The sequence below is a fragment of the Oncorhynchus nerka genome, linkage group LG26 (assembly GCF_034236695.1).
Source record: "Oncorhynchus nerka isolate Pitt River linkage group LG26, Oner_Uvic_2.0, whole genome shotgun sequence".
Taxonomy (NCBI): Eukaryota; Metazoa; Chordata; class Actinopteri; order Salmoniformes; family Salmonidae; genus Oncorhynchus; species Oncorhynchus nerka.
The window spans coordinates 23,888,539-23,900,723 of record NC_088421.1 but is presented as its reverse complement, the minus strand read 5'-3'; the positions used below and the strand labels follow the sequence as shown (position 1 = coordinate 23,900,723).

Genomic DNA, 12,185 nt, shown 5'->3' with positions numbered 1-12,185 from the left:
TAAATATATTTTAATCCCACTTTGTAAATCCAAGGGGCCTGAATACTTCTGCAAAGCACTGTCTATGGTCTAGATCCAGGTGCTGGTTTTGGCAGCGACAACTAATATCCAAAAACAAGTTTTAAAAACTGCACTAGAGAAAACAGACAATGTCATTTTCTCCCCTTAATATTCTGTTCCCCTCCTGATTGGCAGATCAAGGACGTCTTCTTCTTCCTCTTCTTCCTGGCGGTGTGGCTCATGGCCTACGGCGTAGCCAATCAGGCGCTGCTCTACTCCTACGATCCTCGTCCCGGTTGGATCTTCCGCCGAGTGTTCTACAGGCCATACCTGCACATATTTGGACATATCCCCATTCATGAAATGGATGGTGTGTTAATGTTTGTGTACGAATGTGGTTTGCATGTAACATAGTACAGGTAACTACCAAAATAAAGGAAACACTTGAGTAAATGAGGGATACAAAGTACTGTATATTGAAAGTAGGTGGTTCCCAAGTTAATCAAACAATTACCATACAATCATACTTAGGGTCATGTACAAACATGCCCAGTTGGCCATTATTTTGGCTACCATGGCTAGAAGAGATCTGTGACTTTGAAAGAGGGGTCTGAAAGGAAGATAGGAGATTTAATGTGTGTGTGTGTGTCCACAAAACACCAAATGATGGAATTTCTCATGGATTAAAAGGTGTTGCATCCATCCAATAGAGTTCTAGACACTTGTAGAATCTGTGCCAAGGCACATTGAAGCTGTTCTGGCTCGTGGTGGCCCAACGCCTTATTAAGACACTTTATGTTGGTGTTTCCTTTATTTTGGAAGTTACCTGTGTATATACCTGTATGCACACTGAGCGTAATAAACATTAAGGACAACTTCATAATATTGAGTTTACCCTCAGAACAGCCTGAATTTGTCAGGGCATGTACTCTACAAGGTGTCGAAAGTGTTCCACAGGGATGCTGGCCCATGTTGGCTCCAATGCTTCCCACAGTTGTGTCAAGTTGGCTGGATGTCCTTTAGGTGGTGGACCATTCTTGACACACCGGAAACTGTTAAGCGTGAAAAACACAGCAGCATTGCAGTTCTTGACACAAATCGTTGCACCTGGCACCTACTACCGTAACCTGTTCAAGGGCACTTAAATATTTTGTCTTGCCCAATGGCACACACACAATCCATGTCTCAAGGCTTGAAAATCATTCTTCAACCTGTCTTCTCCCCTTCATCTTCACTGATTGAAGTGGATTTAGCAGGTGACATCAATAAGGGATATCTTTCACCTGGATTCACGAGTCAGTCTATGTCATGGAAAGAGCTGGTGTTCCTAATGTTTTGTATACTCAGTGTGTATGTGTATACCTGCCTCTCTCTTTCTCGGTTCCTCTAGTTCTGTATCCCATCTAAATTCCCTCCAACCTCTGCCCAATCTACCCTCTTTGTCGTACCATTTTAAATATTTATTCTGCACACCCCTCCCCCTGCTCCTTCCCATCTCTTTTGAACTCTCACCGTCTCCCTCCCTCCTCTCCCTCTGTCTGTCTGTCTGTAGCTGATAAACTGGAGGAGGGGATAGAGTGCACCAATAACGTCACCCTGATCGAGGCAGGGGCCGAGCCCTGCACGAGTACCTATGCTAACTGGCTGGTGGTCATCTTATTGGTCATCTTTCTGCTGGTCACCAACATCCTGTTGGTCAACCTGCTCATTGCCATGTTCAGGTAACGGACCCTCTCGGTCTGTCCCTCTCTCACTCTCTGTCCCTCTTTCACTCTCTGTCCCTCTTTCACTCTCTGTCCCACTTTCATACTATGTCCCTCTCACTCTCTGTCCCTCTTTCACTCTCTGTCCCTCTTTCACTCTCTGTCCCTCTTTCACACTCTGTCCCTCTTTCACTCTCTGTCCCACTTTCACACTCTGTCCCTCTTTCACTCTCTGTCCCACTTTCACACTCTGTCCCTCTTTCACTCTCTGTCCCTCTTTCACTCTCTGTCCCTCTTTCACTCTCTGTCCCTCTTTCACTCTCTGTCCCTCTTTCACTCTCTGTCCCTCTTTCACTCTCTGTCCCTCTTTCACTCTCTGTCCCTCTTTCACTCTCTGTCCCTCTTTCACTCTCTGTCCCTCTTTCACTCTCTGTCCCTCTTTCACTCTCTGTCCCTCTTCCCTCTTTCACACCCTGTCCCTCTTTCACTCTCTGTCCCTCTTTCACTCTCTGTCCCTCTTTCACTCTCTGTCCCTCTTTCACTCTCTGTCCCTCTTTCACTCTCTGTCCCACTTTCATACTCTGTCCCTCTTTCACTCTCTGTCCCTCTTTCACTCTCTGTCCCTCTTTCACTCTCTGTCCCTCTTTCACACTCTGTCCCTCTTTCACTCTCTGTCCCTCTTTCACTCTCTGTCCCTCTTTCACACTCTGTCCCTCTTTCATACTCTGTCCCTCTTTCACTCTCTGTCCCTCTTTCCCATCTAGCACCCCCCATATGCCTGTTTTCACTCTATTTGTGTGTCCCCTTGAGAGATCATCACTCATTCAATAGGCCTCTTTAATCCGTGGGCTGAATTCCTGAATTCATCTTATCTTATCTAGTTCCTTACTGTTGTTGTATTTAAATTAATCAACTTGATAGACTTTTAAAGTGTCATATTTGATACTAGCCCTGCATGTTTGAGTGTTGTCAAAATGCCATATATTTTTCTAGCTCTGTCATTGGGGCCCAAAACATCATTAACCAAAAAGTATAATAAAATCAATCATTGGTTATATGAGCGGGAGTCACCTATTCCCTGATATTCTGCCTGTTAACCCTTCCTTCCTTCCTTCCTTCCTTCCTTCCTTCCTTCCTTCCTTCCTTCCTTCCTTCCTTCCTTCCTTCCTTCCTTCCTTCCTGTAGTTACACATTCTCCAAAGTGCAGGAGCACAGCGACACCCACTGGAAGTTCCAGCGCTACAACTTGATCGCAGAGTACCACTCTAGACCCTGTCTGGCTCCACCCTTCATCATCCTCTCCCACCTCCACCTCTTCATCAAGAGACACATCCGCAGGATCCCCTCTGTCAAGATCAAACACTTTGGTTAGAGACTGGGGGAGGGAGACAGAGGAAGGGAGACCAATGATCAGATAATTCACTTCCAGTATTTTAGAAGTCCACTTCCATTGTCCTTCAAGAGTATTTTTCTCATTTTCTCTTCGTCTCATTTTCTTTGTTCTTCCCTCTTTCCCCCTCCTCTATCCCTTCTTCAGTTCTGGATATCCGTGGCAGGCAGGCCAGTAGACTGAACACATGGGAGGCCATCCAGAAGGAGAATATACTGTCTGCCCAGAACAAACGAGAGCGAGAGAAAGACTCCGAGAGACTCAAACGCACCTCTGTCAAGTCAGACATCGCTCCATCTCTCACCCTCGTCCACTTATTTATGTCATCGACTAAATGCCAGATTCATTTAACAGCTTCAGTTAACAGCTCGGCTTGATCTGGCCTATGAATAGAATGGTGTAGATTGATTGTCTTCCTGTGTTAGGGATCGGGTCAATGATATTTTAAATTCATGAATCAAACTAATTAATACACTTCCTAAATGGATTGATAAGTGATATGTGAATTGACCTCTAATCTGTGTTGTGGTTGTGTCTGAAGGGTGGACAGTGTCCTAAAGCAGATGGCAGAGATCCGGGACCACGGCCACAGGCTAAGAATACTGGACGCAGAGGTCAGTGTCAGCCTGGGCTGCTGCCCGCAGCAGGGGGGGCTTAGTGTGTGTATCTGTGCACGCACGTGTGTGTGTGTGTACATGACGGGGGCTCAATGCGCCTCCCCTGGTTTCTCCCTCAACATTTGGACTGCAGCTGTTGAAACTGCCTGCTCAGCACTGTATAGAGTCCATCCATCAGGGTCACCCCTCTCACCCTCGCTCTCTCTGTCTCTCACCCAGTTGGAGTACTGTTCTAGTGCCCTCTCCTGGATGGTGCAGGCTCTCTCTCAGAGTAACTTGATAAAGCCCACACGTCCTCCGCCAGCTCTCCGAGGTAAGGTTGCATACAGATATGTAATACATATGATATAGGTTACACATATGTTCTATTTCTACGAAATAGTGCCTCCTTCCTCCGTGAGACCTTTCCAATCATGGGATATAACATTTAAATTAACTTTATTGATCCCCAGTCAGTTTTATTACTTGGTTTCATGTATTAATTACAGTTTCTGTATTCTCTTTCAGATCTAACTCTCCAACAAGCTGACCCAAGTCTGGAGAATAATGAAATCTAGACACGTGTACACACACACACAATCACTGTCACTCAGGGCAAAAGAATGTCTGACTTGATGCTCATTCGTCCACCGTCCTTTTATAAACTTTGATCATTTGAACTGCTGCCATTTTGTAAGTGGACCATTGTTGCTGTTCTATGTTACACTTATTGTTCCCATGTTGTTCTAGAAATCTTTTTTCTAGAATGTATTGGCGTCTTGTTATTAATGTAATATGTACAGACATTTGTAAAAGTGCAATTCAAATGTCTCTACCCCCATAATGACATGACCAGGTACAAACACATTCAACCTGACACGATCACAAGAAAATACATTGTTTGTATGTTGATTTTTGGTTTTGCACTCACTCTCAGCAAGGGCTGTATTCAATCAGTTCTGCCTTAATACACGGTAACCGACAACTGTAGAGTTGTGCTGATAGAGTTGTGCTGGAGTGGCTAATGCCTAGGAATGCTATTTCCTGATGTTGCACCTAGTGTTCAGCCAGGGGTAAACAAAAGACTACTGCAACCTGATTGGCTGAACGCAATGTGCAATTTCACTTCCGTATGCTATAAAATATATTTTACCAAAACAAATATGATTCTTCATGTTCAGAATTGTTCAGTGGGGTCTTTCTCTAACATATCATTAACATTATCCAAAAAGTCCGATTTCATAATCTAATACTTCCGATAATAAGCACTGAGCTACGTTCACAGGGCGGTGCCGCTTTCTCACAGCAACTTTGAAGGATTTTAGCTGTGGTGGTCATCTAAAAATGTGTTTCCGCGAGTAGCAAAAGCTAAATTACTAAGCCACAAGCTGAATTAAATCTAAAAAGCTTTGAAAATAGAAAGCTTGCGGTACGCTTAGTGATATGCTTGTTTTTTAGAGGTATTTCCCATTAATATGAAAAGCTAAAGTATGAAAATATAACATGTGGTCTCAAAATCGATGTCTTTCTTACCTCTATATAGAGCCCACCAGCTTGTAGTTTAAAATCCAGAAATGGATTACCTCTGGTTCGTTCAGCCATTGGGGAAATGGAGAAAGAAAAGTGTTTTGGGATAAACGCTAAAAATAAGGTCTGAGGTTAACACAGGCTTAGGACAGTTTATATGTTTTGTTCTGTGAGATAATATCAGTCTGCTAACATGAACTTTGGATTTTGAAGTCTTTATGTGATATTTTTTATGACATAATTACTGAAAAAGTGGTCTGCTGATGAAGATTATCTCATAGAACAAAACGTATAAGATTTCCTAAGCCTGTGTTTACCACATACCTTATTTTCAGCGTTAATCTAAAACCCTACAACAGCTCTTTCTCCATAGGCTTTGCCCAACAAACCATGGCAGAGTCATGTCATTCCTAACATGCGGTGTCCCTCTTTTCTGTCCCCAAGAAATATCACTTCTTACTTATTGTAAAATAGTTTAAAATGTTGATTCTAAAATGCTTTAAATATAAGGTCAGGTCCTTTACCTTGAAAACACAAAAATATGGATTTTGAAGGGAAATGTTATGCATATCGAATACTTTTTTTCAGTGGATGTAGGCATTTTTGCCACCTCCCCAGGTCTTATTCGTCAGATTTTAAAATAAATATAAGCCATAAAATAATTCTATATTTAAAACCTTTCTTCATTATTTTATAGTCCTAGTTAAAATTATTGTATTTATTTAATTTAAAATATTCTGTGTGTCCCTGATATCATTTTCCACCCTGTTAGTTTATAGTAATTATCCTTTAAGAAAACAGCCCCTTACCACTGACACGACTTCCACCGAAGTCGGCTCCTCTCCTTGTTCGTTCGGCGTTCGGCGTCACTGGCTTTCTAGCCATCGCCGCTCCATTTCTCATATATCCATTTGTTTTGTCTTGTTACATTACACACCTGGTTTTCATTCTATAATTACTGCATGTATTTAGTCCTCTGTCCCCCACATGTCTTTGTGTGTAATTGTTTATTGTTATGTGGATTTTGTCAGGCGCTATACTTTTCCTATGTTCCGTGTTTTTGGCACGTTATTGTTCTTATGTGCTGTCATTTTTGGACCGGAATTAAAGTGCGTCTGTTTATTACACTCTGCTCTCCTGCACCTGACTTTGCCTCCCGGACACACCCTGACAGAATTACACACCCAACCATGGAGTCAGCAGGAGCAGGGACCCCGGTTAGAGGAGTCGAGGAGTGCTCATCTTGGTGCCATGATGGATCGCGTTGTCCAGACCATGGACCGCTGGGAGAGACAGAAAGTCTCTCCAGTGCCTCGACCAGCGCATCCGGGGTTACCTCTACCCGTCCTGTCCGGATCCAGTCCCAGTGGGATGCGTCTCTCCCTTCCCAGGGAGTATGATGGGACGGCAGCACAGTGCCAGGGATTCCTGTTACAACTGGACCTCTACCTGGCCATTGTGCACCCAGCTCCCTCGGAGAGGGAGAGAGTGTCTGCCCTCGTCTCATGCCTCTCGGGGAGAGCTCTGCAGTGGGCAAACACTGTGTGGGGAGAAGGAGACGCAGCGTTAAGGAGGCTGCAAACACAGGTTTGGTTTGCTCCTAGCAGAACTCTGCTTGGAGAAGTGAATGTCTGTGCCTCGCATACTCCCTTAAGACCTTCGCTTGAAAATGTTGAAAGCAGCAATATTATAGTTTGTCCCTCTTGAGACGCAATAGCCACAAATAGCCAGTATACACGTCCTCATAATAGTCCGAATTAATAGAAGATAAATCAATTAATTTGGACATTTTTTGCCATTTTACATTGAACTAAGATGTTTGGTGCTCAAACCATCGATATGGCTGGCTAGCCTATCTTCAAAGAAGCCTCTTCATGAGTGAATGGAAGAAAGGTCAACTCTGTAGTTGTGTTCAGGACTACATGACAAGTCACTTGATACCGGTCAACTACGAAGAAGGACAACAGTAGAAGGTTGTTGGAACCATTTTGGACAATGGTTGTTGGACCATCTGACCATCACCCCTGATGAGACAAAACCGCGACTCGTCAGTGAAGAGCACTTTTCCCAGTCCTGTCTGGTCCAGCAACTGTGGGTTTGTGCTCATAGGCGACGTTGTTGCCGGTGATGTCTGGTGAGGACCTGCCTTACTACAGGCCTTCAAGCCCTCAGTCCAGCCTCTCTCAGCCTATTGCGGACAGTCTGAGCACTGATGGAGGGATTGTGCGTTCCTGGTGTAACGGGCAGTTGTTGTTGCCATCCTGTACCTGTCCCGCAGGTATGATGTTCGGATGTACTGATCCCGTGCAGGTGTTGTTACACATGGTCTGCCACTGCGAGGACGATCAACTGTCCTTCCTGTCTTCCTGTAGCTCTGTCTTAGGCGTCTCACAGTATGGTAATTTATTGCCCTGGCCACATCTGCAGTCCTCATACCTCCTCGCAGCATGCCTAAGGCATCTTCACGCAGATGAGCACGGACCCTGGGCATCTTTCCTTTGGTGTTTTTCAGAGTCAGTAGAAAGGCCTCTTTAGTGTCCTAAGTTTTCATAACTGTGACCTGTTAGTGTAATTTAATTATGCCAATGTGCTTTCATTAATTGAAAACCCTTAATCTATTTTATGAGAATTTGTATGATTCTTGTTTGGATAAAATAGACGCAGACCAGTCTTTCAATAATAGGTAACAGAATTGATTCTCGGAGCGCGCTGCCACTTAACCACGAACAACAGTTTATATACAGATCATGACATCATTTCATTGCTTTAACAGAATCCCCTCCTCTCGACCGGGACAAAGTGAGGTGAAAAGTTCATTCTAACTTACTCACACACTCCCAGGTAACTTTTGACCCCTCAACATTATCAATCACCACTGAGCTGACAGTTCTAATTAACAGAACACTTAGGAATGCACTCACTGTCTTATCTAAAAACCCCAGAGCTAAGTTTCTGTAGGTTCAACCATAGGCTAATGACCTTATCTGTTTTCACAGTCCACAACCCATTAGTTTCTTCCTAGTTGAAATGGTGTTCATTAACTTTAATTACTCCTTGTCCGTGTCTCACAACCCCTTCTTATGAACTCATATTGTTAATCAGATATAATAAAACAGAGTATAAGTTTTACTTAGTTACAGTTCCATTTAAAATGATTTGTTCAGTCATTTAATCATAATTTTACCAACAGACCTTAATTGCCTACCGTCTGTAAGTTGTTAGAGCCTTAACGACTGTTCCACAGGTGCATGTTCATGAATTGTTTATGGTTCATTGAACAAGCAGGGAAACAACCCTTTACAATCAAGATCTGTGAAGCTATTTGGATTTTTACTAAATATCTTTGAAAGACAGGGTCCTCAAAAAGGGACGCCTCTTTTTTTTGCTGAGTTTATATGGTTACTGTTGGTGAGAGTAGTTTCTGAATATACCAATGTGAAGTGTCCCTCCCTCTCCCTCTCCATCTCTACTTTAACAAGCATCAATTTTGTTGTCATTCCGCTAGGGAGCTGTTTTTAGCGTATTACATCTCCAGTCAATAACCGGTACAGAGTGTGTATGTTTATCCTGTGTTCCCATTTAATTAGCTAGTAAATAATTAATTATACCAATTTGTATAGTACTGAATCATAACTAAGGCTGGGGTTTTTGCAGATGCAAGGAGGTTATGACTGTTCAGAATGATGATATGATACAAGGTTATGATTAATAAGTTGACTGTTTATAGATGTGATAGGTAAAGACCTTTTGAGAGTTTAATTCGGGAGATGGTAACTCTTTAACAAATCGCTCTCGTTGTGCCCCAGATCCTAATGAGTTAATTGTTACATGATTAAGTTAATTGGGTTTTTTCAAGGTTTCCTTGTTGCCCAACCTCACATGTATGCTTAAGGTCAGAGGCAATTACATTTGTTTCACCTTGGAGCTTGTGGCTTCCACCCGCCGCCCTTCCCTTCTATGGAAGAAGAGCATCTCCACCGTTTGTGTCCAGTACATGCATTGTGCATATACCTGGTTTGAGCGAGAGCTTTGAACAAGAGCAACAACTCTTTGTGTCCTGGGCACCTCCCTGCTAGGGGGAGACCTCTCTCTCATCAATTGGATTGTGGAATTATTATATTGGTCTATAATAGCAAGGGGTTACAGACTCTGGAGGGCCTGAGGGCTCACTCCACCAGGGGTATGGCTACAGTACCTCTTGGTCACTGTTCAATGGTATCTCCTTACAGGATATTTGCGATGCAGCTTGTTGGGCATCCCCCACAAGAGTGTGAGGAAGTTCAGCATGGTTGAGAATGATCGGAGGCAGGCAATTGGCTCCTTATAATGAGGGGAGGGGCTCACCTCATTCGGCACTTGACCTGTTTGTCTCCAACAGTTGTGTGTAATTGGTTCTTCGAGCTTCTGAGAAACATTAAGTTTTTATTGTTGTTATTAATATAATTGCATATAAATTATTATTGCTAAGGCTTTCTTTGTTGCTTTTTCTTTGGGTAGTTTGTGAGTGTTACGAACTTAAGGGAGCGACGTCCCTGCCCTACGCCAGTCCCAGGCTCAGCTGGCCCTACTGTCAGTACCCGGTAAGGGCCCCTCCCAAGGTTATGATGTCCACTAATTACTTTGCAGCGTTTTGGAGCTTATGGTTACCACACCATTGGATAGATTGAGCATGTAATCTTCACTATTGGTGGCAATTTTTTTTTTTTTTTTTTTTTAATTTCACCTTTATTTAAACAGGTAGGCTAGTTGAGAACAAGTTCTCATTTGCAACTGCGACCTGGCCAAGATAAAGCATAGCAGTGTGAACAGACAACACAGAGTTACACATGGAGTAAACAATTAACAAGTCAATAATACAGTAGAAAAAAAAGGAGAGTCTATATACATTGTGTGCAAAAGCCATGAGGAGGTAGGCGAATAATTACAATTTTGCAGATTAACACTGGAGTGATAAATGATCAGATGGTCATGTACAGGTAGAGATATTGGTGTGCAAAAGAGCAGAAAATAAAATAAATAAAAACAGTATGGGGATGAGGTAGGTAAAAATGGGTGGGCTATTTACCGATAGACTATGTACAGCGGCAGCGATCGGTTAGCTGCTCAGATAGCAGATGTTTGAAGTTGGTGAGGGAGATAAAAGTCTCCAACTTCAGCGATTTTTGCAATTCGTTCCAGTCACAGGCAGCAGAGAACTGGAATGAAAGGCGGCCAAATGAGGTGTTGGCTTTAGGGATGATCAGTGAGATACACCTGCTGGAGCGCGTGTTACGGGTGGGTGTTGCCATCGTGACCAGTGAACTGAGATAAGGCGGAGCTTTACCTAGCATGGACTTGTAGATGACCTGGAGCCAGTGGGTCTGGCGACGAATATGTAGCGAGGGCCAGCCGACTAGAGCATACAGGCATACAGGTCACAGTGGTGGGTGGTATAAGGTGCTTTAGTGACAAAACGGATGGCACTGTGATAAACTGCATCCAGTTTGCTGAGTAGAGTGTTGGAAGCAATTTTGTAGATGACATCGCCGAAGTCGAGGATCGGTAGGATAGTCAGTTTTACTAGGGTAAGTTTGGCGGCGTGAGTGAAGGAGGCTTTGTTGCGGAATAGAAAGGCGATGAGAGTGAATTTGATGTTGTGGCTTCTACCAAGTCTCTGGAGGAGTTTTACAGATCTGTTGTAGATTCCACCAAGAGCTGGGTTGAGACCCATGATGTCATGAGGGAATATTACAGCAAACTGGTTGAAATGAGGGATGCACACTAAATGTGAATATTGGTGAAAAGGACAGCAATATGTAAGTAAAACCATTACATTTCTCATGCTCTCCCATTGATGGGGCTGCAAATTTAATGAGGCTTTCAGTTAGCAGGCTCATAAATGTATTTCTTACATTATGACCGATGGCCACTAGATGGCAGAAGTACCAAACAACTAAAAGGTTTGACTGGATAGTTTGTATTTGTCTCATTATCTTAATATTGAATATCAAAGAGCTCTGTTAACCAGGTCATCAGGCCCTGAACCTTTCACTGCTGCTTGTGGGGCTCTCAACGTGCATCAGGTAAAAACTGAGCTAGTCTACCTAAAAATCCAGTATTGGTGAATTTTTGTCGAAGTTGGTTTGTATATTGCCATCCTAATGTTGGCATTTTCAGAAATGGTCCTTGAGGCAAAGTGACTGTGACAATCCTTCTATGCTAGGAGGTTGGTCAAGTGGGTGCCCCTTTCCTTCATTAGCAGAGTGCTTCATTAGCCCAGCTAGATGCCTGTACCAAATGCCATTGATTTCCCTGGGCCTCATTAAGATTAAAGATGCCCATTAAGTCTATGGTTGTGATTACATTTGCGATCAGCTCTTCAAAGCCATAAACAGGAGCGACAAGTGATTAAATATGACTCAACCTCTGGTCAGAGGAGACAAGCTGCTGGGTGGAATAAGGGACAGGCTGATTACCACTGGACGGCTGTAAGCACAGGCTGATTACCACTGGACGGCTGTAAGCACAGGCTGATTACCACTGGGCGGCTGTAAGCACAGGCTGATTACCACTGGGCGGCTGTAAGCACAGGCTGATTACCACTGGACGGCTGTAAGCACAGGCTGATTACCACTGGACGGCTGTAAGCACAGGCTGATTACCACTGGACGGCTGTAAGCACAGGCTGATTACCACTGGACGGCTGTAAGCACAGGCTGATTACCACTGGGCGGCTGTAAGCACAGGCTGATTACCACTGGGCGGCTGTAAGCACAGGCTGATTACCACTAGGCGGCTGTAAGCACAGGCGGCTGTAAGCACAGGCTGATTACCACTGGACGGCTGTAAGCACAGGCTGATTACCACTGGACGGCTGTAAGCACAGGCTGATTACCACTGGACGGCTGTAAGCACAGGCTGATTACCACTGGACGGCTGTAAGCACAGGCTGATTACCACTGGATGGCTGTAAGCACAGGCTGATTACCA

The 12,185-nt window shown here is 43.8% G+C and overlaps 1 protein-coding gene across 1 annotated transcript in view; it reads left to right on the top strand.

Annotated features, from left to right (window-relative positions):
* Positions 1-6,343, top strand: part of LOC115110820 (transient receptor potential cation channel subfamily M member 4-like) — a 62,980-nt gene extending 56,637 nt beyond the window's left edge. The window contains exons 21-27 of the mRNA XM_065010275.1: positions 196-370; positions 1,553-1,721; positions 2,889-3,070; positions 3,241-3,373; positions 3,635-3,707; positions 3,930-4,023; positions 4,218-6,343. Coding sequence (XP_064866347.1) covers positions 196-370; positions 1,553-1,721; positions 2,889-3,070; positions 3,241-3,373; positions 3,635-3,707; positions 3,930-4,023; positions 4,218-4,267 — 876 coding nt within the window. The 3' untranslated portion in view covers positions 4,268-6,343. The remainder of the gene's footprint in view (positions 1-195; positions 371-1,552; positions 1,722-2,888; positions 3,071-3,240; positions 3,374-3,634; positions 3,708-3,929; positions 4,024-4,217) is intronic.
* The last annotated feature ends 5,842 nt before the right edge of the window (positions 6,344-12,185 follow it).